Genomic DNA, 26657 nt, shown 5'->3' with positions numbered 1-26657 from the left:
TGCTACAAATCTTGTGATACAAGTAATTTTTGCTCATTTCTAAGCTAAATATATAAGTAATGTAAGGATTATGTATAAAGAAATTTGGATGCATCATGATAGCATGAGAATTAATTAAAGAACTTCCATCTTGAAATCCAAGGGATTGCATGTTTTCACGATGAAGTGTTTTTGACACAACACTAAATGTATTAGATCTAGGTGGTTGAAAAAGCAAAGATAGAAGCAATTTTACAAATTGGTTATTGCTACTACAGGACTCAAGTTTGAGACAATATGGTTGAGATCAAACCCCTTCTAATCCAGAGAATGGCACTGATCGGAAGACGGACACATTCAGGAGAACCTAAAAAAAAAGCCCACACTCATCAAGGGTTCTCCGATAGAGGATCCTCCAATACTTAAGTCAACTGAAGGTTGAGAATAGCAGAGAAAAGAGAGGAGTAAGAATAATCGATCTTCTGTAAAGTATGGACTTAACTAAGGATCTTCTTGTTACCCCTTTATATAAAGATAGAGCTTTAGGTTGTTACGCTGGAATGTGATGAGTGATTATGCCTTAATTCTTTAGATTGTTAGGCTCCATCTTGATAGACCGTTAGGACATAGAGTTTGCCTACTAACCGGTGAATCAAGGTTATTAGTTGTGATTCGTGACCATATTCTGAATGTTGTTGGGAGGTTCTACAGATCGTCCATGTGGCTGAATAGGCCGATGGCCTAATTAAGGTCAATGCAGAGCTGAGGTTTTGCCACTGATGAATTAGCACCTATGTAGGTTATCGAGCTTTGTTCCTTATCGTTGATCATTTTCTGACCTCGAGGTCGGTGGATGTCCAATTCGGAGATCGGATGGGAGTAGATGACGTAGAGTCGCTTCATCTCAGCTTCTGAAATCTTTTTTCGATATTTAAGGTCATCTCATGAGTGCTCGATTGCAATCTAAGGAGGAGAAGGTCGGGCTAGAATAGCAGATAACCCCCACAACACTTGCCTCCCACTCTTGAGTTCAAAGTGATTCCATTACTTTACATGAAGGGAGTAGCCAATCATAAGGCAAGTCTTCGATCGCTATTTTGACTCTCCCTCTCAAACACTTAATTGGCAGCATTCTGTAGAAAAAATCTCGGGATATTATTAACTTGTCGCTTTGCAGATCTCACCATACTTATCAAGGATGGGTAGCTCAAAGCGCTGCACCATAATGATTTGAAAAGGAGAATTTAGGGATCATATCTTGGCCCATCGGGATCCGCCACTTGTCATACGTTGATAGGCCCTACACAATGTCTTGTGAATTGGCCCATGTGGCTTAATCTGAGGATGGTGCAATGAAGAGTTGTATGATTTGGTGGCCCTGATATGTACCGTGTATCGAAATCTGATGGTATGGGACATGAATCTTGGCCATTGGTAAGTAGTAGGAATAGGCCTTTCCTTTATCCTTTTCCATCCATTTTGCTCTATCAAATCTTTCCATATTTTTACTTCTTATGCCAAGCACTCCCCTGCCATTGCAATCGATAGAGGGAGGGATTTCAATCACTATCATCTCCTTTGACATGGTGATCCTCACACGGTAGTCTCTGATTGGTCCTTCTCTCTTATTTTGTATTCCTTATTCTTCTACTAGCTTTAGATTGGATTTTTTCTCTTTCTCTTGGTTCAATCTTCTCCTTCTTCTCATTTTTTCAATTTTTTCAGTAATTTTTTCCTTTCCATGCCTTTTAATGGTGGTGAAGATAGCGGCGAAAACCCCTGTGATGGCCGAATTCTCAATTGCCACCTCCCAGGTCGGGTCTGAGGAAACTCCTCAAGTTGCTATCAAGGCAAATTCTTCAGTTGGGGCTATATTGTTGTTATGTAGGAGGTAGGGCTATGTTGTAGTATATGAGAGAGGACATTATTAGTCTCACATTGATTGTAAGTTAGGGGAGACTTTAGCTTATATAGGATAGGACCTTTTCTCCCTATGAGATGCTTTTTGAAAGACAAAATCGTAAGGCCCTATACCATAGCAGCCAAAGGCCAAAGCGGACAATATTTTATGTACGCATGAGCGGAGATTGACATGTTCAAGCCACGAGCCTTTGAAGGCAACATTGGTGCTAAAGGGTCGATGTGCCTCCAGTGGACTATGGTGCACCTTTTGCAACCTTGCCCAGAGTCTTCTTTGACTGGAGGGTTGTGTTATGGTGTAGGAGAGAAAGTTTAATGAGTCCCACATTGGTTGTGAGTCAAGAAGGATTAGCTTATATGGGATGGGACCTTCTCTCTCTCGTGATGTGTCTTTTGAAGGGCAAAACCATGAGGCTTTGTGCCATAGCAGTCAGAGGCCAAAGTGGATAATACCTCATACGTGCAGAAGCAGAGACTAATCCGTCCGAGTCACGAGCCCTTGACCGCAATGGTTATCAAACATAAATAAATATAAGGATATAAATTTTGTCATGTTTTTGAAATGAATCTTATTATAAAGTTTATAAATTCCAAAAGCTATTGGTGAACACTAAAGTGTATCTTAGTAAAACGGTGAAATATCAGATTTCATTGTGGATATGAGCCATAGAGAAATTCTTTGTGCACCGTGAACGGTGTAGAAAATCCGATGTGGAGTGCACCGTCTTGTCCGATTGGTTCATATAGTCACTATTTTTTAATGCGCATTTAATGCCTTCAGATCGATCTTTTCATTTAAAAATTTTGTATGACAAAAATATTCTTATCTTTTGAAAAAAATTATAACATTCTGTGGCATAATATGGTCCAAAATATCATAATATGACCTAAGATATCATAGAGGCATTTTTGTTCAACCATTTTTCAATGCATATTTAATACTTGTGATTTTATTTTTTTGTTTAAAAATTTTGAATGATAAAAATGCTCATGTTCTTTAAAAAAAATTATGACATCATATGGATAAAAATTATGACTTTCTGGACGTAAGATGTCATAATATGGACATAGAATATCATTTTTTTTCAAAGAATAGGAATATTTTATCGTATAAAATTTTTAAACGAAAAAATTGATTTATAAATATTAGATGTATGTTAAAAAATGATGATTACATAAATTAATTGGATAAGATAATGTGCTTCACGATAGATTTTTTATACTATCTGTGATGCACAGAATATTTCATATGAGCCGTGACGAGTCCACTTGGACTGATCTATTCACCCGACTAAGTTGGAGAGATCAAATAACTCAAATCATTTGTCAGCATGAAATTTTTTACAATGATGATCAGCCAGTGACAGGAACATGTTCCCATCAAAGTGGAAAACAGTGATGATGAAGTTAAGGATTCCAGGATCACCAAAATGCTATTCATAATTATAATTTTTAAATTATTTTTTAATTATTTGGGATCTGTTTTATGAATTCATTCGTTAGGTGATTTCTATTTAGAGCCGTTTTTGATATTATTTAATTTTTTTAAAAATATTTTTCTTATAACCTCGGTTCACGCCTTCACGGTTCCCCTTCCCATCGACGTAATAGGATTAGCTAAGGCAAATGATTAATTTAGATAAAAAAATAGTCGTTATAGTGAATTAAGTAGAAAAAAAAAAAGATTAACTTTTCCAAGTTGGTGTTGGAATGGGATTTAGTTACGTCGTCCGATTAAATTAACTACTTCCCGAATGCTTACGGTACGATGCTCCGCTGCGCCGTTCCGCGGCTCTTAGTAGGGTCCGTGTAGAAGGCTTCCACATTTGCCACCCTCTCGAAGCGACAGCTGGCACGAGCGCGTTCGGATGGGCGGCGGCGAGGACTCCGGCGAGCGGTGGTTGCGGTGGCTGTGGGAGCACGCGTCCATCTTCCTCCTTCGCCCTCTTCTCGCGATCTTGTTCGTCTTCTCTTTGATCCTCCTGAGTGAGTCCCAATCCAACCACCACCAAAAACCCTATTTCTTTTAAAGATGAACTCGCCTCTCGATCTGTTGATTCCTCCATTAATTTATCTCCGTGAACCCTAGTGATTGGTTCCTTGTTTGTGACCTAATTTTTTCTTCTGCTCTTCTATGGATTGGATGCAGGCTGGTTCGTGGCATGGAAGACGGTGCTGGTTCACGTGCCCCTGGTTCAGGAGATCTGCGGCCTCCGCAAGAAGCCCGTGAAGCCCAAACCCACTAATCTCCACCGTATCTCCCGCTTCTATCACTCCAATCCCTCTCTGAGGTCCGTCCTGTTCTTCCTCTTCTTCGCATCGATCTATTTGTAGCTCCCCTGACTGACGCCCTCTTTTGGAAATTAGGGTTTTTTTATTTGTTATGTTTCCTTCCGCTTTTGTGTATTTGCTATCTTCTCTCGTTTAGTTCAGGGATATCTCCGAATAATTGGTAAAAACTAATATCATTTTCTTTATCATATCTTATCTATGATTCGAGGTATAGACTAAAGTTATGATTTTTATCATGGGCCAAAAATGATCTTGGTGAACTTGTTTGTTCTAACCAACTATTGATGACCAAATCCTTGGAGCATGTCCTTAACCATTGGTACATTCAGTGCGAAGATTGAATTTCCTGTCTTGAAGTCTTCTCCTTATGTATTTCTTTTACTTGGACACTGGAATCTGAATGATGCCTTCAAAGTGACTAGAAACCCATGAACGAAAACTCTTGTACTTGAATTATGATATTCAATATGCAAACCGATAATACTGTCGAAAATGTTTCTATTATAGGGGTGGTGGTGGTTGGGGTTTCCTTGGCAAGCAAATCCTTAATATATGTGTCTCTGCTGGAAGATCCTGTGCAGAGAGTGAATTTGCTCTCTTGACTGATGCCTCAAAAGTGTTGACAAAGCTTTCGCTTGCAATCCATCATATTGTCACAAGTCTGTATGACTTGTGTCTTCCATTCTATCAAATCTTGTATATCTTATAGATGCTCTCATCAATAACTTCATCATTATCATATTGATGAATATACTGGTTGATGTCCATTCATTGCAACATTCATGAATATGCTAGCATTCATCAGCCAATGATTTTGAACTAAGTCTCTTAAGTTGTCAATGACAATTACGGCAAAAAAAGATAATAAAATTATAGAATGTACTATTGTGACAAGCTTTTATCTGAGAAAGCTCATAGAGGCAATATTGCTAGAGATATATGCCAAAATTGAACAATCAACAGGGACTTTAAAACTAATAGAAGGTGCTAAAATTTTATTGCTGTTTAAGACCTGAGCTCAGATTCTAACAATTCTTTTGAGGCTTCCTAAGTCCTTGGGAAAGGTTTTCAAACAATAAAATAGCTGACTCTGTAGAATTCATCATTTCGATATGATTTCCTCATCTAGCCTTTGATGTTCTTACTGCTTTCCAAGTTTCAAAAGGGTTAATTGGTCACAGTATTAAGAAGCTAATCAAACATATAGAATTGTATGCTACAGGTTTTAGTTCGAATACCTACAATCTAATACCTTGACCTTCGTAACAGTGATTCAAACATTTCATATGAAATCAACAGTTGACACACTTGTTATGAGAGAGATCTTGGAGTTGTTTTATTTACATTCATGTTACCTAATCTTGTATGCATCATTGGTTCTCTTTTAGCTAGCCCAGACATTACAGAACTATTCATTATATGAAGTTTCTTGTGCATTCTTTATGAAGTTTGTTGTTGTACGATTGTTGTTTCTTGAGCATACTATCACCTTTCTTCTAGTTATATTACAACATGAAGCTGTTAGTATCAAATAGTGTCTCACAATCTCCTTTGGGTTTCCAGTTAACGAACACAGGGAACAGATTTTTGTTATTAAGAATCCCATGCTGTCTTAACCCCATCTTGTACAGAATGGTATAGGACCTTCACTACATTTCAACATTGAGGAATAATTCTGTTCATAATCCAGTGAGGGTGCTTGAGAAATCTTAGGCACTTTGATTAGTTGCTTGTTTGATTCTTGTTAGTTAAGAATTTCACAAAATAATAGGCAGTGATGCTCTTGATTGCTTAATCGGAGCTGGCAAAGAAATTCTTTCCCCCTACTCTTATAATTTCAGTTACATTAGAGAATACCACCATGAGGGAGCCACACTCTGACTCTTGGCAAACACCATGCAGAAACAACAGATCTAAAATGGAGGAAAAATCTTCATGATGTTTTCAGAGCTCTTAACAGCAGGATAATTTCTTGTTAGCGCGATATGATGCTGGCTTTCACAAGTCACAACTTGGATGCCATTTGGGAGCAACCATTTATTTCATTGTAAAATAATCCCTAGGGGGAATAAATTGTGATTATATGTGTAAGGTTGAGATGATGCCAAGATAGCATGTTCTCTCCCAAAATTGGACCGACTCTATGTGTCTGATCTATGAACAAGATGTCAATGATTCATTATTTGCAGCTTCATTTAACCAGTGTATTCTCAAAATTTCATGATTGCTGTACATAAATCATTTGGTAGCTAAGAGTCATCTATCATAAACACATTTTTCCTTTTTGTACATAAAAGAACTGCAGAGGTTTTAATGAAAGATTGGATTGCCTAGTTTGCTCAAGTGACAATGGGAGCATGAGACATCGTTTATAACAGCAGGACTGAATGTTCAACCATCCTGTAGACAGATCAAGGCTCGTGTTCTCGCTGCAGTGGAAATTGAAGAAAGGCGGAGATCAATAGAACTTGAATATTTTTGTGTTTTGCTGCTCGAAAGAAACAGGTGAACTAGTTACCGCTTGGTTTATATCCTGAGCTGACAAAATATGTGTTTAGATCTATACTAATCTATACAGCTGGCCTGGATGGTAATAGCGATGCTTAAGGAAGCTCATGCCTACATGGAGGTCATGCTTCTGAATCTCATGGGAGTTAATGAAATTAAATTTGTAGGTGTAGTTCTGCAGCAAGTGATTGTGAGTGAGTTACTCATGGCTTCGATAGTTCCCTCTACCCCAAATTTCTGGATTCAAATAGGGTTTTAAGGTGCATAAATTCAAGCTATATTCGGTTAATTGACAAACTTATTAGGCTGCAAGCCAATGGAGAGTTGGTGATTCCCTAGTAGAGTCCTATACTATGTTGGCACTTTCTGAACCCTCTTGAGATCCCAACTCTAGGGGGCCTGAGTTCGCAACTGTGTCAGTCCATTATAAGAGGTTGACCTCCGATCTTTGTTTGATCTGTGGCATTAATATTTGAATTTGGAGACCTCTGCTTGATGTGTATATGCTTAAGAAGATTGACCTCGAGCTTGGAGTCTTACGATTTTTGATCATTTTGTTGCCAGTAATTTTTTTTTTTTAAAAGACATAAGTACCACGGTTGCTTAATGCCTTCTATTGAAAAAGAAAAGAAAAAGGTTGCTTTTTTTTGGTAAATAAGGGGAAAAAAAAAGGTTGCTTGAATCCTATGTTTTAATCTTACTTTAAAAATAGCACACATCACAGCACAAAATTCTGTCATGAGCTTTATGAACCTGAAACCTTAGCGCCATATCGGAAATTTAAGTCTTGCAGCTCAAGCTGTCTCATTGGTGGATGAGCAAAAGTATTCCTTTGCTTTGTCCATGGGGGGGCATAGAAACCTCTGACAAGGAAATATTGTTACATTTTTTTAATGTAACTTTGAGAATGAGATGGCAGAAAACCCAATAGAAATCAGGTGAGAGCAGTATTGGAACTCTAGTCATTGATACCAAATCCCAATGACTTCACCAACTATAATGGTTGACCACCCTCAGCATTGTTACCTTTCTAGATGCCCCAGCTCATAAAAAAATGTCATGGAGAGGATGAAATAAGATTTAGTGATGAACCATAGCACCATCACGTAGCTCTTAGTGTAAAACATGATTCTATGTCAAAAATTTAAAGATCTCAGGGTATGCTTGAGCTCGAAGAGGATCATATTTAGATTCAGACATGTGCATAGGTTAAGGACTTCAATTGTTTATTTAGATTAATCTCACATGACTGGCGAGTGGGCAGCAAATCTTATGCTTCATTTCGGTTGCTTCATATAGATTGGAAGACATTTGGTAGAAAACTGAATTTCATTTGCAGCTATTGCTTTGTTTGAAGCCATGCCATGTAGATGTCAATCATATACCAAAAAAGGAAGGAAACAAATGATCGATCACATGTACTTCTTTTCAATTAAACTGGCATTAAAAATTAAGAACCAAACATGGAGGAGGAAAATAAAAGAGATAATAAATGATAAATCTGTAGGAGCTATTGTTAAACCTAGAGATGCTTTGTAAGAGCTAATATTTAGTATTATGCAAGTGAAACAAATGCATGTAATGATGCTGATAAAGACGATATGCATATTGCATTACTGTAAATATGCGAGATGAATCACTGCAAGTGATTGTGATTTTTTGGCTCCACATCACATTCTTAGAAGTCTACCACATGAAATAGATATTAGATCCTTGGAAATTTAGGTGCAATATTTAAGTTATTGGTCAATATTTTCTGGCATTAAATTTTGGTAAATTCTTCATCCTCGACTATGAAAAGTTTATCATTATGCCTGAGCACTTCAATGGAGTCTATCTCTGCACCATCTGCATTTGTTACTGTTCTGTTACTTGCATCAATTCCAAGCCTCTTCCCTGTCAACAAATAAGAAACTTGGTACTCATAGAGTTTTGAATCTTGCAATAAATGGGCACAACATTCTTAAATCACCATAAAGATAAAATATTTCTCACTAACTTTTGTGGAATTTTTACTCTTGAAAGTATTGTGCATGCATCATAGCATTAAATACATGGATATGGTTTGCAAAACAGATAAATGGAGAGAGAGATGCATACCAATAATGTTCTTGAGCTCTTTCATAGTGCTTGGCAAACTTATCAGCTTTCCAGCTTCTGAACTAGGAATTCTCAGCAATGGATGGCCTTTATACACACTGACCCTTGGGCAATGTCCAATTCTTTCCCAGTTCAACATGTGCCCTTGCTCCCCAGACACCTTAATTTGCTTAGTTTCACTAGGCAACTCAAGCACCGTAATTGGGTAACCAACTTCCCTTTTGTGCACCATTTCTTCAAGCAAGTGGTGCTTCATTTTTCTTTGTTCCTTCCACTTAGACCTGCTTTCTCTATGTTCGCTCCATTCATGACCAAGAATCTAATTATTTCTTCATGGTTTTCAGCCAAGGCTACTTGTAGGGCAGTTAATCCTTCATGGTTCTCCGAGTCCATGTTTAAACTATGTTTTAATAGCTCTTTCACTGTAGAGAGATCATTTCTTTTAGCAGCAAGGCAAAGAAGATTGCCACCAATATTGGGATTTGATATGCAAGCGCAACGGTACAAGAGATTGAAAATTTTGTGGTGCTTTGCAGTGATGGCAATCCATAAAGGAGTATTTCCATCCATATCTGCCACAATTAGCTGTCATCAGTATTTGCTATAAAAATTAACATTCTAGTTTTGAGTTGTTTACCTTGTATGTTGACATTGCAAGCATGGTTGAGTAAGACCAAAACACAGTCCTCGAATCCTTTTGATGCTGCTATGTGCTGATAACAAATGAGCAAGTTAGCAGCAATGCATACAATCATGACAATAATGCTTCAAATATTTCTGAGAAAGTTCACTTTCAATCCATTTCCTGTTGTATGGACCTTTGATTTTGATTTTTGATGCTAAAATTAACTATTTTATCTTTGGGTTGCTCGACTAAATCTGATTAACTGCATGACATGGCAGATAAGTAGACATGTTTGCCAAACAAAAGGGGCCACTATCCAGTTATGGTCCAGGCAATTCATTGTCTTGAAAGGGGCAGATTAGGCACAAACCTAATCTTTGGCCCTTCTTTTTTTTTTTGCACAAAGTGGCTGTCCCAGAACTTCAACCTGCAGCATTGTGCTTGTCAGCCCAAGCCTTTTACAGTTGCAGCAAGCAATGGCCCTAAGTAGATGTCTTCACTAGTGTTATAATTTCTTCTGAGAAAATTCACTAACATTATAATTATCATCATCTTATTCTGGAGTTGTTCTTCTCCAGAAATCTAGGTTTATAGAGTGTGCAAAAAGTTAACATTCTTTTTATGTTAAATGTAAGAGGAGGAATCACAGAAAATAGTTGTTATACCACAGGTTACTAAATCATTCTTAAAGAAGAAAAGAAATTGTACCAGAGGTCTCCTTCCTCTTGAGTCACCAATATCTGGGTCCATTCCTGCTTTAAGTAGTTCTTCAAGAAGGCAACTACTTCCAGTAGCAACTACAGTCAATAGATTGCAAGGTATGTTGGCTTCATCACATTCTCCATTCTCTTCTATCAAATTTGCTATGCTGATATCCTTGTATTCAATTTGGTGCTGTAAAATTTTGAATAATGTGGTCAGTAGTATTGTTGTATGATTGCTGAATATGTAAGAATTCCATGACTACAAGCTTGAGTCACCTTAGATATTACCTTAAGAAAGTTCTCAATAATGACTATCCTATCCTTTTGCTTAGTCTGCAAAACTTCTCTAAGGCTACACTGCTTCATCCTCAGTAACTGACATAATGTTTTAGTCCGAAATGTATAGCTTTGAGGCCTATTGCAGAGTGCACTAATTTCTCCAAAAATATCTCCTGTGCTCAGTTCTCCAACCACTTCTTCTTTCTCATTGTCACAATACACAATCTCTACTTTGCCTGATACTACAACATAGACATCATCTGGGGTCTCATTTTGCATGATGACATCCTCTCTAGGTGGAACATACTCTGCTTTCATCTTAGTAACCTTGAACAAAGATTATAAATGTCATTGAGAGAAATATACAAGTAAAATTTCAAATAGTATTGTTAGTGTATAAAGTGACATTAACTCTGGACTGGAGGGCGATATCTAACCAGGAGCAAGAGCATGTCCTTTGAGACACCTTTGAAGAGATAAACCTCCTTCAGAGTCGGCAGGAAGAAGTGCTGGCAGATGCTTTTGCGTATGGATTTGGGTAGCTGGTCCATTAGTTGATGTTGGTTCAAACTCTCTGCCTTGAATGTAAGGCACATATGAGCCAGTATCTGTTCTCCCAGATGTGGCGGTAAATGGTTTCGGTATACAAAATTAGATGCTGCCTGTATGCTGTTTCTCTGCAATTATTTCAAATGAAATGAAAAAAGAGAACACACTTGAATGCATCTGTTTCACCCTCTAAAATTAAAATTAAAAAAAAAAAATAGAAGGGAAAAAAGGAAACTATGTCTGTGGTGCATTTCTCTACTGCATGTCATATAATTATATTTGGCCTTGGTCTTAGTTAACTCAATGCTTCTAACTTCTGTTTAGAAATTATGTTATGAACTAATCGAAAAATAGACATGTATGGAACAAAATGTTCTTACGAATTCCATGGTGTGTCGAGTTCCTTCAACAACCAAATTTGTCATGTTCCCAATCAAATATGCGGTCAGACCTAGGTTAAATAACATGTATAATATATTAAAGATCATTTCTCTTGCATTCACTGCATGGAGATCACCATAACCAACAGTGGTCATTGTGGTGATGGACCAGTAGATCGAAGATATGTAACGGACAGACAAGCTAGCCTCTCTGAAATTTGGGATCACTGCACCAATCCATGTCTTTCCTTGATTAGGGTATCGGTCAGCTAGCAAGTAGTAGAGACACCCAGCGCAATGCATTAGAAAAAGGGTAACCTGCACCAACCATGTTCACAGGATTTTCATCATTTTTACTCAAAAACACCTAGGATGCAGCTGAACACTCAAAATGTGTGCCGATCTAAAATATACCATTTTGTTGGATCACATTGATGCTACAGCATATTAAGTGCAGATACTACATAAAACATTATAGAGACATGCTGAAATAATATATAGCACTGCATGTAGACTGGTTGGAGCACATTAATTAAATTTCTGGAGCAGGAGTAATACTAAAGTGCCTCATTTGTTGAGAAGTTTCAGTTCATGGATGTTCTTAATGATCTTTGCAACATTTCTAAGATGAAGTTGCTTAAATGTTACCAGTTTCAAATTTTAGCAGTGCACAAAGTCAAAAACGCAGTTGCTGCTATTTCAACTTACAGATAGGAGTCTACAACATCTTATCCAGAAATAGCTGAACCTGATATCCTTTTCAAGTCTGCGATGCAGCCCAATAGAAAAGTTAGTGCTCATAAAAGTTTCTACATTTCACCTTTGCTTTGCATCATCAAACATGAACTTTTGCACCTAGTAAAGAATTGCTTGATCTTGCTTAGACGCCATAGTCTTAGCATGCCCAACAGGCTGTAGGAGACCCCTGCCTTCACTCTGCCTGTGATGAAGTAGCCAAGAGCCTCATATGGGATTGTTGAGACCACATCCATGATAAACCATGTGGACAAGTACCTGAGAATTGCCATCCACAATTGTTTTGTGAAAAATGATTACTCTGTGTATGGTAGAGAATTCTAGCTCGCATGCAATAGTTTAAAGGTGCCCATCGATGGAGTGCAGTTGTTGGAAATCTATCACTTGTGTGACACAATTTTCAGCAGCTACGATTGTAGGATTTTTTTTTTTTTTTTTCTCAATCAAATATCGTGTCATATCTTAATTAGAATCCTCGAGCATGAATATCTGGTTGTGTTGTCTCACATGTAAACCATGATGCTTAGAAAGTGCAATTCCACCTCCTTATCACAAAAGGACATGATAAAAGAAGCTTTTTTAAAAAGAAAAGGCACTGTGATCACATGATTTTAAGTTGTTCAGTTGTCCTACATTTAGAGACATGGAACTGGGAATCTTTAACCAGCATGGTAGAAAAGGTGAAATTTGCATTATTGCAAGGTTTCCATTTTATTCTCATCATCCTAGTACCAAACCCATGGAAATTGTTTATACCCAATGCTATCGGAAGATATTTTATATCTCTGGATCCTTAAGGAGGCATTTGGTATTAGGTGATGACCCTAAGATCAAATATAATGTACGAGGAGGTGATGAGATTATTATCTTTAGTTGTATAATGGTAATCCTATATGTTAGTAATCCAAAATCACTCTTATTTTTCAAAATCATCGCCCAACTTGGTGATAGAAAATTGGCCTTTCAGGATAGATATCTAAGATCACTCTAGAATAGTAATCTTTGGTTGAAATTTGAGGATAAAAATACTCTCCCAATCTAGCAGAAAAAATTGGTACATCAATATATCATTAATAAATTATATTAATATTATATATGTTATATCATACTGATATTAAATATATAGTATTAATGATGTATATTATATTATAATATATTATCAATCATATTATTATTTAATTATACTTTTATACTATAATAGAAGTACATTATTATACTTTATATTTATATTATGAAATTATTTAATATATTAACTTTATTTATCTTATTTTTCTAATCAAAATAAATATTAATATTAGAATAATAATATACTATAAGAATTAAAAATACTGATTCTATAATAATAATTAATATATTTTTATAGGATTAATAAATATATTTTTCTAGCATATTTTGATAATTAATATAGTAATATATATTAGTAATTTATTATGAAATATTTTTATGGAATATATTAGGGGTAGTTTTGGTATTATATGGTCGGAAATCTTGTATTCCAATGGGCTTATCAAATAGGTTATACATGAATATTTGAAGATTTTTAATTATTGGAATAGAGAATACAAAATACGGTGATCTCTGATCATCGAAGATCAGATATTCTCAAGATAAGGATCACAAGTAATCTACGGTCACCTTAGTAATTCCATTTGAGTTTATTGAAAAGACCCAATTGACTATAATATGTGGTCAAGTTAGTGTATGGTCAAGTTAGTGTATGGGTCATATTTCAAGTGGAGGCATGGGTCATATTTCAAGTGGAGACATGAGTCTGGCCACAGAGAACATGCTAGGCCTTATCCACTGATGGGTGGGAAGCAATTGAGAAAACGTTGCGGCGGATTTGTCTTATCCAACAAGGTTGATAGGCCAGCTACCTCTTCTTTTGCTAATAAGAATAACCTCACGAATTTAGATGGTAGGTAAAAGAAGATTTCAGGTGGACCAACATGGGATAATTTTGACCGTTGGTGTTGATAAAATAATTGGACTATATCCAAGAAACGTGAATCCTGCCCATTCCCAGGGAAGCTAGCTAACAAGAATGACCTTTGTGGCAGCACTTTTTGAGATCAAGTCAACACCCACATAATAATTTTTTTGACTCTAGATAACGACTAACATAGTTGGTAAACATATTGGACTAATATAGTGAGAGAGTGGTTTCCACTTGCTGTGGATGTTGTCCAATCTAACTCAAGATGCATGTTGGGCGCCTTTAGATGTGCATTAGCTGAATTGGATGGCACAACGATGTTACACTTGAGATTATTCTGTGCATCAGAAAAAGGAAGACCGGTCCTTTAATCTATCAACACTGCCATTTTTCTCATCTATCTTCTGTGACTTTAAGAACTAAATTTAGGATGGTTTTTTTGCCTTTTGGAAGGCCAAGGATGAGCCTCTACTCAATTAGTTTGACCCTAGTCCAAGGATCAGCAGCAGAGGTATATATTAACTAACCTGATTGCAATCTTTTTGGAATCCTGGACGAGGAGCTGTGTTCTTGGTTCAATGTAAGCCACAAAGAATGTGAGGATGATGTCGACGGCGAAGAATGCACGGATGATGTTATCGGCAATGAAAAGTCCTCCCTTTGGAGCAGCATTCATGAAACCAATCTCCAGTGGGAACACCCATGCAGAGTAGGCCACCAGCATCACCATGAACGTTTCCCAGTACCTGAATGACATCTCTTAGTTTCTCAATTCTATCACTCTTCCTCCAGAAAAGAAAACACAAAGTGATCATCACTGAGATCTATAAGAATCGCCGGACAATTCTTGACACATTTCATTTGTATGTCTCTCTTATCAACTATATATTTCATGCAGCGTGCGTTGTGAAGTACTACTGATGATTGCGTTATTGGTTCTAACCTGTATCTCGAATCCATTGGTGCAATAACTCTTCCCTTGGGGTCAACCTGGGTCTGGTTGGAACTTGACACGCCCAAAGGAGGGAGGATGAGCTCTGCAAGGTTACCAAGGATGAAGGATGTGGAGCTCTCATCCTCGTGCTTGTTCCTTCTTGCATGGCGTTCCTTCGTTGAGCTCTGGGCTGCGGTACTCGTTTCAAAGGTTGGACCTGCCTGCGTTGCCATTTCATGTGCTCGGGGATATATATGATCCCTTGATCTCACAGTGTGGCTTCCTACAAGCCAAGGAGGAGGAGGGCAACCCTAATAAATGGTGGAGGAGGATGGACCTATCGTGTGGGAGGGCCACTATTTTTCGAGTTGATTGCGATGATTGGTGATGGGGATAAGGGCTGCTGCTGCATGTGGTGGCCGAGTTGTCTTGTTCGTGGCCAAGATCATTTTGTCCTCATTCGGGCGTCCTTTCCTGGTTTTTATTATAGGATGTGGCCGAGCCAAATGCTGCTATCTATGTGGCTCGGCCATGGAAAGCACACTAAAAATTTCTCAGGTCTATTGATGATTATTACGAAGATTGTGGGGGAAATTGGTGGTGAACGACAAATGAGTATGAAAAAGACTTTGTGGCGGTGTTGCCGATACTTATTAGTGCTCCTGCAGTTGGGCGGTATGGGTTCCATCTTGTTTTTATCCGGAAACGGTCCAACTCTTTCCCAGAAAATAAATTCACATGGTCATAATTCCCTTCATAATTTAAGGAGTCCGACTCTTTTGGTTGAAGCCAAAATATGTACACACATATCTGCATTGGATTCAATGTTCATCTGAAGGGATATTCGGTTCGCAACTGAAATCGAAATGGATTGGAATGGAAATGGTTAAACCTTCCAAAATGTTTAGTTTGTGATCGAAATTAGAATCGAAATTTGAATCCTTAGAAAAAAAATAGGGATTGAGTTTTAAGTAAATTAGATTATTCTCATTCCATTCTAAATTCAAAATTGAAATAAGACTTCTTCCAACTAAATGATTAGAATGGGAGTTACATATTTCTATTACCATTCCTCTCACCAACATCTCTAACTCATTATTTCTTGAGAAAGCTGAATCCAATATATCGAAGTGATTGGTTGCACCATTAGCTAATTGTTAGTGATCTTGATCTTTGAAATCCATTCATCTTGGTTGAAAGATTAAGCAAGCCATCTGAAGTTAATTTTAGAACAAATTTGGATGCCTATCCCCTCCCATTCCAAAAAATTTTAAGTGTCATGATTTGAGCAGTAAGTTTAGAGTGAGGCTATCAGCAGATTGATGTGCCCCCATCCATGCCAGAAGATTGATTGTATGTCTTTTAGTCGATGAAACATTACCCTGAGAGAGACCGTTCCCATGGAAATTAATGGCTTATCCGGTCCACCAAGTATCTATTTTGGGTGTCTGGCTGCTTTCCACCATGTGATCATTTTGGTGAATTGTATACCTTTTGTTCTGGTTCTGGCTCTGGCGGTCATGTCATGGAGGCTTGTGAGCTGATTTTGGGTCCTCCTTTGTGAGGCTTCATTCGGTTTAGTTTTATATTTTGAAGTAATTAATGGCTGATGTTTTGCAGAACTTAATGGATCTTCTAAAATCCTAAAGAAGTAAAGGTGAATAATATCACAAAACACCCTGATATTGTTAAATTCAGATACAGCAATTACATCTTATGTGAAAAATCTATTGAAGGAAATGAATAAATCTGATTACATCAAAATAAAAAAAAAAAAAAACAAGGTGTTGTCTATAGTTTTACAGAATATGCAAAGAATGTTTGCTAGACAACTTGTTAAACATGAGAAATAATAATGCTTAAATATTAAAGGCTTATAGAAAGAAAAATGATTCAAACTCGGTGGGACATGAATCCAGAGTTGCTTTTTTGGTAAATGAGTGCTGCTCATTAATATAGCTGAAAAAGTCAAGGATATAGATCATGTTTTAGCAAAACAGACTTGCAGCCTATAAATAAAATCGGACCAAGTTGGAGACACTAAGATCTCAAAATCTGATGCCATAACTGATAGAAATCATTGTACTATAATCCAGAGTTGCTTGATTAGAAATCAAATGCCTTTTATCCATGTAGGCTACAAGCTCTCTTTGATATTGAGATGCAACTAGATTATAAACATAAAAAAGAAAAATTTGCAGGGACCGACACACAAATTCCACATTCCTTTAGGAGTAATGAAGAATTGGATTTATCAAAATGGGTGCGACACTACCAACATATTGGCATGAGCCTCTCATACGTATCCATATTTGGCACACACACGATGACCGCTATGTTTCATCTTTGCCTTCATGGAAGCTTCTTCTTTTCTTCCTCACGCTACGACCAAAATCTGCAGTCCTTCCTCGCACTATAACTCTTTGGTTAAAATTTGCAATTCAAATTATCTTTCCCCCTGTTTAGAAATTCACAATTCAAATGAAGATCAGAGGAACAACAAGAGATACCACAAAATCTCCTTGAGAAGCCAGGGGACTTGTGGATAGAAAGCTTGCATTCAGAATTATTAGAATTTATCTATTGGGATATAAGATAGATTGTATCTCATAATGATAATGATGATGATAATTATAGTAGTAATAATAATAATAGTAAATAGTAATAATACAAATAATAATAGTAGTAGTAAAAATAGAGAACTAGAGATAAATTTTTAGCTCTACTTTAAACTTAAAAGCAGCTCTCCAAATGAATTTTATGTAAAAATAGCTATCCATTCCAAACATAAGTTAAAAGCAACTATCCATTTTTAGTTGAAATTATCCTTATACTTTTATATCCTTATATCCCTTAAAATACTGCAGTATTACATTATCATAGTATAATATTTCTTTACAATAAGGTAGTATTACATTATATTAGTATAGTATTTTTTTATAATAATACAGTGTTGCTTTATTGTATTATATTAGTGTGTATTTTTTTATAATAAGGTAGTAATTATATTATATTAGTATAATATTCCTTTGTAATAATGTAGTATTACTTTATTGTACTATATTAGTGTAGTATTCCTTTACAATAAAGTATTATTACATCATCATAGTGTAGTATTTCTTTATTATAGTATTACTTTACAATAATGTAGTGTTGCTTTATAATAGTATAGTATAACTTTATAATAGTGTATTACTATTTTATAATAGTGTAATAGTGCTTTTATTATAGTACAGTATTGTTTTATAATAGTATAGTATTGTTTTATAATAGTGTAGTATTGTTTTATAACTGCAAGGGCAATTAGGTCATTTTATTTTATTTGGATAGCTGTTTTTAAGTTATGTTTCAAATTGGGAGGATTTTTTACTTAAAACTTAAGTGGATAACTACTTTTAAGTTTAAACTCAATTGAATATTTTTTATTAATTTTTTCTAATAAAAATAAAATAATAACTATAATAATATAGTTAATAGTAATAGTAACAATAATAATAATAGTGATAATAATAACAATTATAATTGTTATAGTAGTAGTACTAACAGTAATAGTAGTACTATTTGGGATTGTTATTGGTAGTATCGCTTTTGAAGTTTTTAGAAATAAAATTTTTGAAAAGTAGAGCTTTTGAAAATAGAATTTTTACAAAATGCTATTTGCTGTTTAGTAACTACATTGATAAAATGCTTGAAAATTTTAACATATATTTGGTAAGTAAAATAAAAAAGTATTTTGATATAATAAAATGATAATAAAAGATATTACATAGTATTGCATAGTACAGAATAATATAATATAATATTATATATTAAAATAATATTATATTATATAATATTATTATCATATAATGTAACATAATATCGTAATATAATATAATATTATTATAATTATAATATAATTTATAACATAATATAATATATTGGTTATAATCTAATCTAATATATATTATATTATATTATTATCAAAGTATTATTATATTATATTGTATTATTATGATATTTTAAAATATTATTTTATTGTACAATATTATTATTATTATATAATGTAATGTAATATAATGGATTATAATCTAATCTAATAATAAATTATAATTTAACAAATTATATTGTATTATTATTAAATATTGTTATATCAATTTTTATTTAATACCATAATAGATTATGTTATATATTTATAATATATTATAATATTAATTTTTTATTATATTATATTATATTTATGGTATAATAATATAATATGATATGATATAAGATGTAATTATGAAATTTGTTAATGGGCATTTTGGTTGTTAAAAAAATTTATTTAAATCAAAATAATTTTCGGATATTGGTTAGAAAGTACTTTTAGAGAAAGCTTCAAAATGGAGTTTTTTCAAATAGATCTTTTCTGTTTTCTGATAAAGTCAAAATAATTTTTCGATTTTTTAAGCAAACATCACTATACCATCCAAAAGATGCTTTTGAATGATCAGAAAGTGCTTTCTGACACTCCAAAAGCTTAGCTGAATAAAACCATGGTGATGATGGTGGTAATTATAATGATGATTTTAAAAAGTAAAGATCATCTGGACCCTCCTTTTCTGAGATAGGCCCGAGCCAAGGCTGAAGTGCTGGCCCAAGCATCATTCATCTCGTTTGTACTTTTATGCAGAAAGTAGGTATTGTGGGGTTTTTTCAGCGGCATTGACCGTACGACTCAAGAAGTTGGCCCTCTGATTGCTTCTCTTTTTGAGGATCTAATTGAAATCAATTGGCCCATGCAGGTGTCGAACATGCGAACTTTGCATTATTAGCAAGTCGATCTAACCAACTGAACCAATAGGCCAATTTTCACTCAGATTGCTTCTTCCGGGTGGACTTGACACCGAACCTACTATTTTAGATTAATGTAATTAAGTTTGAGTCAAAACCGAATGCATTTTCTTATTTTCTAGCATCAACATTTTCTTATTTTCCCTTGATTTTCTTTAACAAGAACATGTTTTTATTACTAAATATGCAAAAATAGGGAACAAATGAGTACGTTAAGCTACCCTGTTTATGTGTTTACGTTAACAAAATTTTCTTGCCTTAACAAAGTTCTTCCTCTTGGATTTTTTTCTTTCATCGCGCCAAGTCTTGAGAAAGCTTTCTGAGGTAGAATATATTAGGCTGTCATCTTTAAAGTTCAAGCCAACGAAAAGGATTCCTGAGTCCCACTGCAACCATGCGTTCCAACATGCGCCATGTCCATTAACAGCATCTCAGGGTAATTTAGGAATCCTCGTACTCATATGCCCATGTTTCCCAGCTGAGTGCAGATTTAATAACGAGTTGGAAGAGGTTTGGTGCAGTGCATCTCTAACCAGCTATCACAAACTCACAGGGAATGAGAATTTTGTACCTCAAAAGCTTATCCAATGATGGCTCTAAAGACATCTCTGTACCACCTAAGTTGCAAGTCCACTCACCAAGTCCTTTCAAGTCTTCAGGTAATTTGATGATTAGAAACAGAAATATTCTGGTCATTTAGAAACCTCATTCCAAAAAAAAAAAAAAAAAAAGTTGATTAGCAAATGCTTCCAATTCCTCATCAATGCTTATTTGAAAATTAGCATAATATGTAGTTAAAGCCAAGTTGCAAGCCACTCATCAAATCTTTTCAAGTCTTTGACTAACAAATTCCATTTGATGATTAAAAACAGAAAGATTCAGTCACTTAGAAACCTCATTCAAAAAGAACCACAAAAAAAAAAAAAAAAAAAAAAAAAAAGAGGTTTTCAACAAATGCTTCCTATTGCTCAAATATAGCTGGTATCCTTTGTGGCTCTCAGTCTAAAGGGACCCAATGCATTGCTGACACTGCTTATTTGAAAATTACCATAATCTATAGATAAAGCTCTAAAAATTATCTTCTAGAAAAAGGAAGTCAGTATTTTTCAGACTCCTCCTACTGGTCAATTTTTGGGGCTTCCAGCTCAACTTCCTATGATTTTTTTTTTTATTTTCTCTTGTAGTAGAAAATGACCTATCAGAAGCAAGCTACAAGACTGGGATTGCTCTCCTGCAAATCCCTTAAACCCTGGTAAAAAGAATGACCCAAACTGAGATTTTGTCTCTCCTACTCTCTCTTTCTCTATGGCACTTATTATATAAGCTTGGCCTTTCACACCCATGTGATTAGAAATAACCACGTTTGCATAGCTCATTGACTCAATAAAGTGCAAAGTGTACGCCTAGGTCTTCATCTAGACTCTTGTCATTTTATAAGGTTGCTGCATCGACTGACTTCTCTTTGAAACCTATCAATCGTTGTTTCTGCCTTTACTTGCCGGGTCGCCTTCTCGAGTTTAAAGGTGCATGAACTTGACCTAGACCTATGATATCATCGTAGGCGATGGAGATCGATTTCGAATTGATTCTAATCAAGATTTTGTAGATGGTCTTCACTAAGATACTTTCTTCCTCCATAAAACATTTTCTACAATCTCCTTCTAAGACAAGGTGTCAGGCTAAATATTCAGCAATTATTTGCCGCAAGATTTAAGTCCATAGAGTTCCAACAAATCTACTCAATTCATCTTATTTTGTCCAAAATTTAAATTTCATGAACAATAAATAGAATGAAAGACTCACTAAAATGAATTTTGGATTTCAAAGTATTTCTCAGACCGAAGGAACCAATTGTACCAAGTCAAAAATCGAACTTTACAAGCTATCAATTCTTTTGAGATTTCACACTTCTAAGTCTCTGATCAAATGTAAAAGTTCATCATTAATCTGTCCAAATCTGCTGTAATTGAAATCTCTCAAATCTTTTGAGTTCCCAAAGGTCTAGTCTAGTCCCCACTCTATAATGAGTGGATAGGAGATTGGCAATGACGAGGCATATTCTCCTCTTAAGTCATGGAGGCAATAGAGTAGGCACTGAGAGGTGGTGATCCCAAAGAGTGGCTAAAGCAGTACTTATCCCACGCCTCTGAGAGAGTCGTGAATGCTTCGCAAAGCTTTCCTCCCACAGACGGAAGTCGGACGTTTGACTCCTATTGTGGCTGTCACTTTATAGAGAGGTCAGTATGGGCTCGGCCTTCTCCATCACTAGTGTCAAAAAGGGACGCAAACCAAACCAACAACATCCACACAAAGATTGCCCAATTTAAAACTCTAGCATCGCCATCTTGTTCAACTTAGAATAGCAATGCCAAATTCAATCAGTGCATACCATAGTGGTGAGGCAAGGAAATAATATGAGGAAAACGCATGGACAAGCTTGGCATGGAGGGTGGATGGTTATGAAGAATAGGCATTGGACTGGTATTTTTTCTCTGACAATTAATCGCCGACAATGGGCTTCTTATGCGGAAAGAATGATGATGAGCCACAAGCTATGTTCTAGCTATTGTGCAAAGGCTTGATGTATATATCTTGGAACATTCTCTACCACAATTATATTTGCAGCTATATCTAGTGCCCATTATCGTAGAACTTCATTCTTTACTGATGTGGCTAAATCTTATCTGCCAATCGTAAACTAATATGCGATACAGCAGCAGGAGATCAATTTCAGTTGGACTCATATTCTTAAATTAATCTAGATAACGAAAATCAAGAGATAGTTTTCCACTTGATTTTGGACTTTGAGTTCAACTCAAAACTAATATCAGAATTCCTCATCTAAAAAAGCTCGAGACCTCATGTACACAAACTCTCTATTATCACTTCTACCTTGTTTCTGCACATCTTCTTTCCAGGGCGCTATTTAACTTAAGCATGGTGGGTCAGATTAGCCATGGCATCCTCCTTTTCTTTTTTTTTTTTCTCCTTTTTTGTGTGTAGATCATCATCGCTTCGTAGTAGATTAGCCTTCCATCATCTATAGCAAATTGGTTGGCACTCTTCTATCTCTCAAATTGGACTTTGGTGGCAACATTTACTATCAACTAAAATATGACATTATATATCCTATTACAATACTGAACCGTTCAACTAAAATATGACTCCTTTTTTTTTTTTACGTCACCATCTAGCAGTCATGCCACCATTATATGACATTGTGTATCTTATCATAATACTTCATTGATGTAATGATAGAACCGTTCAACTAAAATATGACTCCGCTTTTTTACATCACCACCTAGCATTCACACCATATTCTCTCAACATAAGCTTTGCAGTATTAACTAATTATGCTACTCATATATATTTTGTACTCAGTGGTTGGAAGATGTCTGGTCGAGCATCAGTAAGTTTGAAAAAATGTTGAGAAAAACAACCCACCTTCATGAGTGGCCACATACCTAAAGAATTATAATCGCTATGTGATTATCAATGATGCAAGTAATTAAGCCTTCTCCTTGTACCTTCCGCAGTACAAATTCCAGCAAGCTAAGATGACCCACCATTACATCTCTCATTCTGGTCCATCCAAAGATGCTGTCCATCTACTGCAAGAGGATCATCATGTCCTCCTCCGATGTCGTGGGTCCCATCCTAGTCAAACTAGGAGCATGCCCGTTTATCCAAGTCCCATTATTGTCATGCATGTTAAGTGGCCTTCCTAATGCGTTGCATATTATTATTATTATTATTATATGCTGCAATAGAATAATAATGGCTCCAACATTGTGAGGATGCTCATTAGTCCTGCGCTTCCCAATGATATCTCAAAAGATCAACATGCTCTTCCTCAATTCCGAGCATCCCGTTCTCCAAAATCCCACGAGCACCCCCTCTCTTTTAAAAATGATGCAGAGGGACCCCCCATTCCTTGGAACACCAAAGCTTTCCCATAAAAATACAAGGGAGAAAGAAGCAGAAGAAGAAAGATATAGCTAGTGAGGCCTAAAAAGAAGATTTGCATGGTGGATGGAGAAATGGACGGATACAATGGAATTCATCATTCAATTCACCTTCGAATCGATGAACGAGATATGGCGACTCGTACGGAGTAAATTCGGCATAAACTATTATGATATGTGTGTGGGTATATATATATATATATATATAAACCACTCATCTTCATTTTTTTTTTTTTTTGCCTTTGTATTCAATTGAGCATCATCATTTGGGACATCAACTTAAGTTGGGCCAAGCACATGAGCCAATCAAGTGCTAGTCCTATTCGAGAGAAAGGAGAAGGTCGGCACAATTAAAACATGAACATGGCTTTGCCGAGGCCAATTTAGTTTGTACAAGAGCCTCACATGGAAACGCTTGGGCTCGGTGATTGTGATACGTGCATCAACAAGGAAAAGCTGTCATAGAAAAGGAAAAAGAAAAGAAAAAAAAGGTCAGTAGTAGCTGGAGGAAGAGAGAGAGAGAGAGGAGGAAAGGAGCACTTCAAGTCACTATGCGCTCTTTTCCACCCCTCCTCTCCTCTCGTCTCGGTCCCTACAGACACCACAGTCGCCGTTTCGAGGGGATTCCGGTCAAGTCAGTCAACTTAGATTAGATCGCAATCCTTTCCCCACTCTCCCCCACGCACCATGGATACAACCCAGAAAAGAATTTTATAAAAGCCACAGCCAATTCAACACCAGCCCAATACCAAGGTTAGGATTCTCCCTCTCTTTTTATTCTTGAAAAGAGGTGGAAAGAGAGAGAGAAGCCATGAGGTGGGTTTTCCATGACTGGCTTCTCTTCTCCTTTTACAACTGCAGTACTAGTAAACAAAGCCAATGGCAGATTCCCAATCATCCTTTCCCCTTCAAAGGAAACAACCATCATTGCTCCCAAACCATCCTTTTGGACATGGGAAGTTGAGCTTTTAAAGCCATCCCCCCTTTCTCCCTTCCCTTCCTCCTCCTACCTATAAACTCTCGCAAGCTACACCCCAATTCACATCCATCCATCCATCCATCTCCACATCTCTCTGGTCTTGGTATCTATATCTTCTCTCTCCTTGCCTCCATGAAGCCGTCCGCCACCTCCGTTAATGGCTTCTACTCCTCCCTGTCTCACGGCCTCGACGACCTCGAGCGTTGCTTCGCCGCGAACAACTTCATGTCCCTCCAGTTCCTTCAGCGGGCCGTGTCGCTCCTCCGCTCTTTCCACTCCCAGCTCACCCACCTCGTCCAGAAGCTGCACCTGCCGGTCGGCGAGAAGTGGCTCGATGAGTACATGGACGAGAGCTCCCGCCTCTGGGACGCCTGCCACGTCCTCAAGATGGGCGTCTCCAACATGGAGAAGTGCTACTCCGCCGGCGCCGACATCGTCTCCTCGCTCGAGGATGGCTGCCGCCACCTCAATCCTCAGCTCAGCAGACAGGTGTCTCTCACTCTTATCTCTTTCTATCCGATTCATATTTTCTAAAAAAAAAAAATCCAATCTTTATCGATGACAGGTAACGCGGGCGATATCGGTATGCCGGAGAGCAGCTGTGGGACTGGAAGAAGAGAACAGAGTGGTGGTGGAGACGAGAGCAGAGTCTCTCTCGCTCCGGTTCGACGAGAAAGTCCCGGTGGAATCGAGGCTCAATGGATTCAATGGATTCAGGGGAGTTCTCTACGCAATGAGGAGCGTCAGCTCTTTTCTCCTCATGCTCCTGCTCTGGGGATTGGTCTGCTGGTGGCCCGACCCGAGCTCGAATGCAGCGGCGGCCATGGAAGGATCGGTCTTCTTCGGGTCGGGGTTCATGGTGTCGATGTCGAGGCTGCAGCAGAGGGTGGTGGGGGAGATCGAGAGGATGGACCGGCGGCCGGGAATTCTCATGTACGAGTTCCGGAGGGTGAGAGCCGGAATGGAGGAGCTGAGGGAGGAGCTGGAGAGGAGCAGGGGGTGTGAAGCCGAAGGAGGGGGGGTGCTCAGGGAGAGGGTGGAGAGCTTCAAGTTGTGGTTCGGGCTGCTGAGGTCTGGAACCGAGAATATTACCGGGCAGCTGGATGACTTCTTCGACGAGATTGTGGAAGGGAGGAAGAAGCTTTTGGATATATGCAGTCAGAGGTAGAGAGGAGAAGGGGGTTAAAAAGGTATGATAAAAGGGAATGGCAGTTATATAGACAGGTTAAGTGGTGATGGGAGGGGAGGGTAGGTTTTTGGTTCGTCTTTTCTGTGCTCTGTTTCTGTTCAAAGGTTTTGTTTGATTTTGATCAGTTGTAGTTGGATGTGTTTAATAGCATGTAGAGCTATGAAGAGATGAAAAATATATGTAGATGGGTAATTTTGTGATTTTGCGTTTCCATAAACAGTGGTGCAGGAGCATGAGGTTGATTGTAAAAGTAGAGGGGGATGGGAAGGGTTGTGAAAAGTTTCAGTGGTGGGCATAAGAATATATGGTTGCTAGAAAAGGGAAGTGTCACGTCCGCACAACCTCTCTACCGTAAAAAAGAAAAGAACAAAAAATTCCAGACAAAGGAAAGGTGGTTTTCGTTCTCAACAAGACAAGCTCAAGGGGACATTTATGGAGAACGGGGTATTTGGAGATATTGGAGAAGAAAGCAGGGGTTCTTTTTTTTACTTGGTCTCTCTCCCTTCTCTTTTTGCTTTTTCTAGTGATGGTTCTTTCTTTGCTTCTATCATTAATGATTCCACTGGCACAACAAGAAGGAAAAGGGTGGCTGGAGATTCCTTGTTTATTTGAACTTTAAAAAACGAAATAATAATAATAATAATAATAATAATAATAAAGGAAAGAGGGAAAAGAATGGAAGCCCAGTTGTGATGGAAGCTTTTGTCTGATTCGATTTAGCGTTCGACAGAAGAAGAAGGTGATGAAAAG

General features: G+C 37.0%; 3 protein-coding genes across 12 annotated transcripts; 2 read left to right on the top strand and 1 right to left on the bottom strand.

The window, feature by feature from the left end:
* Positions 1-3644: 3644 nt before the first annotated feature.
* LOC105051830 (uncharacterized) lies at positions 3645-12530 on the top strand. Of its 10 annotated transcripts, none has more exons than XR_012134184.1 (5): positions 3649-3885; positions 4049-4190; positions 6570-6696; positions 10095-10242; positions 11988-12530. XR_012134184.1 is itself a non-coding variant. In XM_073242946.1 (3 exons), the coding sequence occupies exons 1-3, from the start codon at positions 3768-3770 to the stop codon at positions 4898-4900; spliced, it is 462 nt and encodes a 153-aa protein (XP_073099047.1). In that variant the 5' UTR covers positions 3645-3767; the 3' UTR covers positions 4901-6026. The 10 variants fall into 10 exon arrangements, 6 of the variants coding, with proteins under 6 accessions (XP_073099047.1, XP_073099048.1, XP_010930759.3 ...); XR_012134185.1 differs by lacking the exon at positions 11988-12530 and adding an exon at positions 10848-11132; XR_003801821.2 differs by lacking the exon at positions 11988-12530 and having other exon boundaries at positions 10095-11132.
* On the bottom strand, positions 8279-15195 carry LOC105051829 (potassium channel AKT2-like). Its single transcript, XM_010932456.4, is given in 12 exon segments — positions 8279-8595; positions 8800-9061; positions 9064-9371; positions 9437-9512; positions 10133-10318; positions 10417-10734; positions 10845-11084; positions 11337-11654; positions 12045-12102; positions 12192-12350; positions 14556-14774; positions 14972-15195. Coding segments are annotated over 12 exon segments (2502 nt in total). The 3' UTR covers positions 8279-8461.
* A 9038-nt stretch (positions 15196-24233) lies between these two features.
* Positions 24234-26452, top strand: LOC105051831 (uncharacterized). Its single transcript, XM_010932461.4, has 2 exons — positions 24234-25207; positions 25284-26452. The coding sequence occupies exons 1-2, from the start codon at positions 24851-24853 to the stop codon at positions 25884-25886; spliced, it is 960 nt and encodes a 319-aa protein (XP_010930763.1). The 5' UTR covers positions 24234-24850; the 3' UTR covers positions 25887-26452.
* The last annotated feature ends 205 nt before the right edge of the window (positions 26453-26657 follow it).

Source organism: Elaeis guineensis, chromosome 9 (genome assembly GCF_000442705.2).
Source record: "Elaeis guineensis isolate ETL-2024a chromosome 9, EG11, whole genome shotgun sequence".
In the NCBI taxonomy this organism is placed as follows: domain Eukaryota; kingdom Viridiplantae; phylum Streptophyta; class Magnoliopsida; order Arecales; family Arecaceae; genus Elaeis; species Elaeis guineensis.
The sequence above is the reverse complement of the archived record's forward strand: the minus strand, read 5'-3'. Positions and strand labels throughout refer to the sequence as shown.

Excerpts from the sequence above, each read along its gene's own strand:
- LOC105051831 (XM_010932461.4), top strand. The coding sequence starts at position 24,851 with ATGAAGCCGTCCGCCACCTCCGTTAATGGCTTCTACTCCTCCCTGTCT. Across the intron at positions 25,208-25,283 it reads ATCCTCAGCTCAGCAGACAG|GTAACGCGGGCGATATCGGT; the intron begins GTGTCTCTCACT and ends TATCGATGACAG.
- LOC105051830 (XM_073242946.1), top strand. The coding sequence starts at position 3,768 with ATGGGCGGCGGCGAGGACTCCGGCGAGCGGTGGTTGCGGTGGCTGTGG. Across the intron at positions 3,886-4,048 it reads CTTCTCTTTGATCCTCCTGA|GCTGGTTCGTGGCATGGAAG; the intron begins GTGAGTCCCAAT and ends GATTGGATGCAG. Across the intron at positions 4,191-4,698 it reads CACTCCAATCCCTCTCTGAG|GGGTGGTGGTGGTTGGGGTT; the intron begins GTCCGTCCTGTT and ends TTTCTATTATAG.